Source organism: Phalaenopsis equestris, unplaced genomic scaffold (assembly GCF_001263595.1).
Source record: "Phalaenopsis equestris unplaced genomic scaffold, ASM126359v1 Scaffold222338, whole genome shotgun sequence".
In the NCBI taxonomy this organism is placed as follows: domain Eukaryota; kingdom Viridiplantae; phylum Streptophyta; class Magnoliopsida; order Asparagales; family Orchidaceae; genus Phalaenopsis; species Phalaenopsis equestris.
In genome coordinates this window covers 208,934-217,016 of record NW_018240513.1, presented here as the reverse complement: position 1 = coordinate 217,016, position 8,083 = coordinate 208,934, and the positions used below count along the sequence as shown (strand labels likewise).

Below are 8,083 nucleotides of genomic sequence, written 5' to 3'. Positions count from 1 at the left end.
ATGCGACATAGGGATCGAGAGATGCGGAGGATTAGATCCTCGCAGAGGATACAATTTGCGGCAGAGGAGATCGAACCCATATCGCAGAAGATAGAATACACACGAAGGAGCGGGCCAGACAATCGAACGAGCCACGTTAGGGCAAAGGTAGGCCCACAGACGCGAAAGTGAGGGGGGAGATAGATTTAGGTTAGGGATTTTAATGTGAACTATTAATTATAATAATAATAATAATATATTATTTATTATTATAAAACACTTAAATAGGTATTTTCCCCAAGACGCGCCGTCGCAATAAAGCGAACGTCCCCCTTAAGCAAAATTGACGTTCCAGACGCATCGGCGCAGTCCGTTTCGTCATCCGGAGTCGTCCGGACAACCTCATCGCCGATCGGGCTAAAAACGCGTCGCAGTCTGAATCCTATGAAAATTTCGGCTCGAATTCGATTAAACATGACAGCGAAGAGCGCAGCGGCGCCAAATCAACGAGTAAAGTCAATCCTAAGGCCGACAATCCTATAGGAATGCTCATTGAGTTCCTTCGGAGTAGCCTTACCAGCTAAACAATAGCGGTCAAGACTACTACATGAAACATCAAGTCGAGCAAAGAAAGGTCAATAATTGCTAACAGGGAGGGCTCCTTCACTAGTTTTCTAGGAGTAGTCGACAAGGAGTAGTCGACAGAACCTACGGTTAGATCCTAGGCTACTAAGGAGGGGAAAACTACACCTCGACCGAAAGCGAGGTCAACATGTACTTGTATAACAAGTATATACTAGGCAGAAATACAAGGCTTGGGCCACATAAGCAAAACAGAAGGTGAACCCGAGCTAATTAATTAATCTTCTCCTGTATCGCATACAACATAGGGAAGGACTACATTCCAAATAAAACAGAGTCAAGATTTGTCTCTAGCCCTTATACAACTCCAAAGAAACACATTAAGGAAGACTGTTATAGCAGATACCTCCATGCGTTGTTTATTGGCTAAGTATTTGAGCCAATTTTGTTGGTTCTGATAAAAATTCTAGGAGTTATTTTAGTTCAGATTAGTTGTGTTGTGAACAGTTAGTGTTGGAATGAAATAGAGTCGTTTTATTTTTGTTGTCATGGGAAAAAACTGAATTCTGTCTATGCTATGGTGGTTCTTGTTCATTGATTACTCATTTTATACCTGTGTCTTTTATGTTCATTGTTGACCAAACCGTGTCACTTACAAATAGAAACATTTGAGTTTATTCTTGTTTCTTAGAATCATTTGAGTTTATTCTTGTTTCTTATCGCTGTCACATTTTTCCGCAATTACTGTTGTTGATGCACTCAATTGATTGTGTTAAGCAGACACACATAACTATAAGAGGAAGTTACACAGGTTGCGCCATATCTCAATGATGATCATTGGATACATGTAAAAAAAACACCCCTTCAATTGACCATGCTAATATCGGCATTTTCAAAAAACCACCATAGAAAAAATTTCTAAAGACATGTTTCGTGATTCTACTACCAAGTTTCAATTCCTTTTCATCGCCAACCTTGAAAATAAAAAAAAAAGGACGGCAATTAGAATTTTTATGCTGACTATCGAGCCTTAAACCATGCAACAATTTCTCACCAATTCTAACAATTAATGAGATGCTTGACAAAATACAAGGTACAACAAACACATCCAAACTCGACCTCTGTCTTGCAAATAAAAAAAAACGGCAATTATAATTTTTATGATGACTATCGAGCCTTAAATCAAGCAACAATTTCTGACTAATTCTAACAATCAATGAGATGCTTGAAAAAATACAAGATACAACAAACTCCTCCAAACTCAACTTCTGACTCTGATATTTTCATGTTCGAAAGACAAAAGATGACGTCCACAAAATAAGATTCCAAACCCACGATGGCCATTACGGTTCACAGTAATGCTATTTAATTTGGCAAATGCATCATCCACATTCCAAAATATCATGAATAAAATACTCAAACCAAAATTTAGAAAATTTGTTATCGTATTCTTTGACGACATTCTTATCTATAACAATTACCATTCTAATCATTAGGATTTAATTTTCATATTCCTAATAGACAGCAAATTTCACTTCAAATTTCTCAAATATTTGTTCAGACAATCACAAAGCAATACTAAAGACAATTTTTTTTCTACCATTTGTAGTCCAAAAATATGACAGCCAGATTTACATCGTTCTCCATTGGCCACTTCTGCATAATCTCAAAGCCCTCCAAAAGTTCCTCAAACTAGTTGGGCATTTATAAAAGTTTGTTTGTGATTTCGCAAACATTGTCAACTTACACATAGCAAGGCTACAATGTGATGGCTTCATGGACATATGTAAATAACCAAGACATTAATAAGTTAATTAATAAAAAAAATCAATTAGTTAAAATTATTGGATAATGTTAAGAATTTATCTAGTCAAGGACAGAAAATTTTAATTCAATATGCCAATTGTTCAATTTTTAATAGGTTGTTAATTTATTATAAGTAAATAAGAAAGTCCTTTTAAAAAAAATTTATAATAAAAAATCAAAAGGGAGATTGGACCTTTAGGTTAGTTCAATCGAACGAGATCAAAGAAAGCAAGTTTCAAGCACTTATGAGGCGAGCAAGTGGAAGTGGAGAAGAGGCAAACAAGAGAGAGACTAGTGGCGTAAGTGAGTCAATCCAGATCGAGCTCAGGTCGATAAGTGGCTCGTTAACTGAGCTCGATGAGCTGACAAGTCAAGCTCGAGCTAACCCCGACTCTACTCGTAAGATCATGACCCGGCTCGTTTTAAAAAAAAATTAATATAAAATATACTTAAAATAAATTAAAATTGAAGGCTTTAACTTTAAAGTATTTAAAATATTAAAAAAAATATATTTTGTATTTTATATTAAGTGATTTTTTTATTGCTTCTCTCCTAATTGCTCATTCTATTTATCATTTTATAATACCACTATAATAAATTAATATTATTTTCTCTTAAATGATAAACAACCATGCTTGAACTCGTAAACTTAAGCTCGAGCTTGAGCTCATTCAAAAAAAATCAAGCTCAAGCTCAATTCGAGTGTAGCTCAAGCTCGACTCGACTTGTTTACACCTCTAAGAGAGACTAAAACTAGGAAGAGAGCAAGTAAGCTTGTGGGACAGAGGGGGACAAATGTGAACAATCATGAGGCAGCTTGAATGTGGCATCAAGCATGCGCTAAAGTAAGAAGTTTGGGCCAGAAATAACAATAGAAGGATGAGATTACCTCCTCCTCTAAGCCTTCTTCTTGCTTTAGGCTTGATTTAAGGAAAATTATACTTAATCAAGGTTTCATTTCTCTTCTTCTGGTAACAAGATTGTTTAGAAAGAATGTTATGAAATGGTTTCAGGAGAAGATTCTTGTGAAAGTTTAAACCATTAAGATGTAAATCTATTTTTAATTTGCTTGAAAACCCTAAATCTTCAAGACACTCCTTGCTCTCTAAAATAATATCAATCTTACTTGGTGTAAAAATGCATATTATCCCTTCTTAAAACTGACGAATGCTAACTCATAAGAGTCTATAAGAATTTTATTATATCAGATTTTGAGTACTGTCAGACTTTTATGTATAAGAAAAGAATATAAAATTTTAATTAGTGAAAAATATTTTTATTAGTAAAGTCTAAATTAAAAAAAATGAATCAATTCTTGTAATTTTTTTAACTTTTTTTAACTATATGAAAATAAGAAATTAATAAATGAGGTTTAATTGTTATAATGAAACTATAGGTGAAAAGAGTTAAGATTCACATATTAAGGAAATAAAAATTTAATAAGATAAAAAAAATTTATGTGTAGATAATTTTGATAAATAAAGTTTACATTATTCCTAAAAATTGTTTGCTTATTATAAAAATAACAATAATAATAAATGCTTGACTTGTGTCAATATATTAGTATATAACAATTTAATATTCTCTAAAAGAAAAGAAATAGAATTGCTATAGATGATTGTGTGCTTATAAATGTGAATTTTTTAATATAAATGTGAAGTTAATAATAGTTAAGGTATTAAGTTATGAGGAAGGATAAGATGAATATAAATATTAAGGAATTCATCTAATTTTTACTTTGCATCTGCCATATACTTGGTTTGTGTGATTGTTGTATACGAGTTAATTAATGATGTATTGATCATAAAGCTTAGTAGTTAATTTGAATCCAAGGATGTAAGATGGGAAATCTCATTTCTGGATTGAACTAATTATAACTATGGGTCTGTTTGGAGTGGTTGTAGCTTCTTAAAAAGGTAGTTGTAAACCTTCAGTTAAAAAAAACTACCTCGGAAGCTGTGAAGGAAATTATAAATATATTTTTTTCAAAAAAAATCTAACAGCAGCCAACTTTCTTATAGCAACTATACTTTAATAGGTTAGTTGAAAAGAGCAGCTTCCCACGATAAAAATTTCTAAAAAACATCAAGTAAACAATTTCCTAAATAGAGTTGTGGTGACGGTCTAAAACACAAAACAGACAGAAAGATGACCCAAATAGACCCTAAACACTTGTATTAATATGAGAGTTTTATGATTCTACTTCTTTATATGCAGAAGATAATTCACTATCATGCAACATTAATGCAAATAATTCATGATGATTTACCTTTTCAATGCAATATAATCCTTAATATTGAGATAAGAGAAATGTAATTTTTCAAGTTATAATTCGAAAGCTTTTATTGTACAATGTAATATTCCCTACTAATAGATATTGTATGAAAAGAAGAATGAATAAAAAATAAATTGTGTATAAGCATGCCTATATGTGCATGTGAAAGATGGGGTCACCTCCTTATGATACTAGCTTGAGACTCCAATATATCTACTCAAATTAAATTAGTACTCATTTGTTATGAGGCATGTTTTAATAGGGAATGTATCAACTAGGGGTGACTTAAATTTTTAGATGATGCTCCTAAGACAGATATATTAAGTATAGGCTAAAATAATAATTTATGAAATTTAAAGCTCTATAAAACAAAAAGCTCAATACACATTCCAACCCTTACTGTTCAGATGAATGTGATGATTCTATTACTATACATAACTAACTACAAAGCAATTTTGAAGTTCATAATAGTTATTGCAAAGAAAAGCAGGTTTTTTCATTCCCATGCAGCTAAGTTTTGATGATTAGCATGTATGGTTCTTCTCTCTGCTCTAAATAATTTAGTTTATAATTATAATGTAAGCATTGAGTTATATATGAATAACTCATCCCTTTAGTTTGATAAATATTTTTTAGGAATCTCTTTTGAAGTAGATGGATGAAAATGTATGATTCTATATGCTAATGGCGTGAATCAACTAACAATAGCTACTAGTATAGTTTTGTTACTTGTATAAAAAACTTCAATATTTTTTGTTTCAAATGTCTTTTAATAATTGTTTTATTTTAAGATATATGTATATATGTGAACATCTTTATGTTAAATAAGGATTTATGGTTTGTTGGATCCTTTGTGTACTAAAAATTTTATATGAAAAGAAAAAAAGAAATAAAAAAAAAAGATTTGAATTGTTATGGTATTTTAAACTATGAATTTTTGTCTGACAGTCTTTCGATACTCCAAGCTTAGCAAGCCATTTCATGACAACATTGATAGCCAAACAAGCTTTAGCGACACTCAAGCAAACATTGACAAACCTCCAACACTTGCCCTTTTAGAGTTCACTAAGCCATTCACCATTGAACACAGATATCTCAGGGAAGAAAGTGCATCCTTGTACCAAGAAACTAGACAGATTGCCTTCAAAAGCAACAAACTGGGCCCCAATATGCAACAATCCTTCACGTAAAACAGTGAAATAGTCTCCATCATCAACAAAGTTGCCAAATGATGGCAGTACCTATTAGAGTTTCGTTATACCATTCATAATAATCAGTAGAGCATCCAGCAGATCATCGCTCAAGTTATAAAAATGCCAAAGCAATATTACTTTCTACTAAAAAATATTGGGCTAAATTCTACAATCGCGGTGCAAACAAAATGCTGACTTATTATCTGGGTTGTATTTAAGGCAAGCTGTTCAGTACAATACACCTAACATTACCTATATTAATCAACTACACAAATTATGATATGACACACATGTTGCACGCAGAAACTGCAACTAATTCTGAACTTATGTTATCCAAGAGGGCGCACGCTGAAACTGCAACTAACTCTAAAGCTATGTTATCCAAGGGGGTTTAATAAGAAAGAATGGTTGAATTTAAGTATGAGTGTTCGACCAGCAACCTCCTCAATTAAACAAGAACTCTTGAACCATTACCAAACAGTCGTTATAGGTGGCCATGGCAAACTCCACAAGACATTGCAGCAAATTCGTGATTATTATCACTGACTTAAAAAAATAACATAGCATCAAAGCAACAAACCAAATCTCTAATTATCATGAAGCAGAGAGCAAAATCTGGGAAAGCTACGGATTATGCAGAAACCTGAAAACTAAGAGCTTTCTTAATTCAGCTTTTACATTACCCTAGTTTACTGTAAATCCTCAAAAGGCTGGCGCATGACTAGACCTGAACAAAGATTCTAACTTTTCTTTTTTCTTCCCTTCGCTCTTATTCAACACGACTTCTTATTTTCTAGCGCTAGAAAGATGAACTTCACAAAGCAGTAGAATAATGAAAACAACTAGTAAATTGAAAGGATAAATAGGAGGAAAGGAGAGGCGGCGTACATGTTGGAGATTCGCTTTCGTATTGCCATCTCCTTGGCGAAGGAGTTGCTGCTCGACATGACTACCATCCCTGCAACCGCCGCGCTTCTCCTGCTGATTGGCAAAGCGTCAGTCACGGTTGCGAATCGAAACGAAGGGACGGGTCTTCTGAGAAATCAAGGGCCGTGCATTCAGTGCTCCGTATCTGTGCTGAAGAACAAATATTTAAAAAAAATAAACATTTTCTCGCCCACTCCCATTTTGTTAGATTTTTAAATTTTTTGGGGGCTAAAATTTAAAGATATTAAGAATTAGTAAATTCCGTAAATCCGGATTTAGTAAATCATGAATTGTTTAAGTCTGAAATATTGTTTAGTAGTGAATTTACTAAATCATTGAAATTCAACATAATTGTTTGGCATGTAAGTAGAACAAATCGAATATTTCTTCATCCAAATCATGTAAATCAACCGATTCATGGGATTTAGTGAATCTGGGATTTAAGACTAAATCTGTGAAATCCAGATTTATCAAATCCACAACTTTTTTTTCGTCCAAAATGACCGTTTGAAAAAATTTAGCCTACATCCAGATTAATTTTTGCTCTAAAGTTGTTGTCATACAGCCCCTATATTATGAAAATAAGGATCATGTCTAACTTTATTATAAGAGAAATGGATTAAAATAGCCAAGGCCAATTAAATATTGTGGGTAGTATCTTATAGACTAAGGCATATCCTATATTAAGAGTCACAAGGCAAAGTGATCAAATCGACTAACGTATAGTCTGCATCAGCTTATCAATAGCTAAGAGATGAAATTACCCCGAGCATATCTTATGTCTGATGATCAAAATAAATAGGCATTTGCATCAATTGATTATATATAAAACCCTTATATGGTTAGGGAACATTCTATATCAATGATCAATTATCAAGTGAATTCTAAAATTAACCAGGGTATGTCCTACATCAATCAACTAGATAGATGGCTTTTATGTGATCAAGGCATATCCTACATCAAGGATTAACTTAAAAAAACCTAGAATAGTTAGGGCATATCCTATGTTGAGTGGAAGATTTTGTTTGATAGCGTATATCCTACTCCAAATATCACTAGACATAATGATTAAAGTAATACTAACATTTTATGTGTTAACTCATCAATAATTAAGAGTTGAAATTGTCTAGGGCATATTTTGTGCCAAATGATCTAACTAACCATGACATATCATGCATCAATTAATTGGATAGAAGGCCCTTATGTGAACATGGCATACCCTGAGGTGATGATCAATAATAAAAATGCTTAGATCAGCTAAGGCATGTCCCATGCCAATCATTCAATTACATATAGATGGACAAGTCCATTAGAATTTAAT

General features: G+C 32.9%; 1 protein-coding gene across 2 annotated transcripts in view; it reads right to left on the bottom strand.

Annotated features, from left to right (window-relative positions):
• Positions 1–6,931, bottom strand: part of LOC110037619 (RNA polymerase II transcription factor B subunit 3) — a 20,256-nt gene extending 13,325 nt beyond the window's left edge. Inside the window, exon 1 of one of the 2 annotated variants that reach the window (XM_020742312.1) lies at positions 6,724–6,931. In XM_020742312.1, coding sequence (XP_020597971.1) covers positions 6,724–6,791 — 68 coding nt within the window. In that variant the 5' untranslated portion in view covers positions 6,792–6,931. The remainder of the gene's footprint in view (positions 1–6,723) is intronic. The other variant, XM_020742311.1, reaches the window with a different exon arrangement.
• Between the last annotated feature and the right edge of the window lie 1,152 nt (positions 6,932–8,083).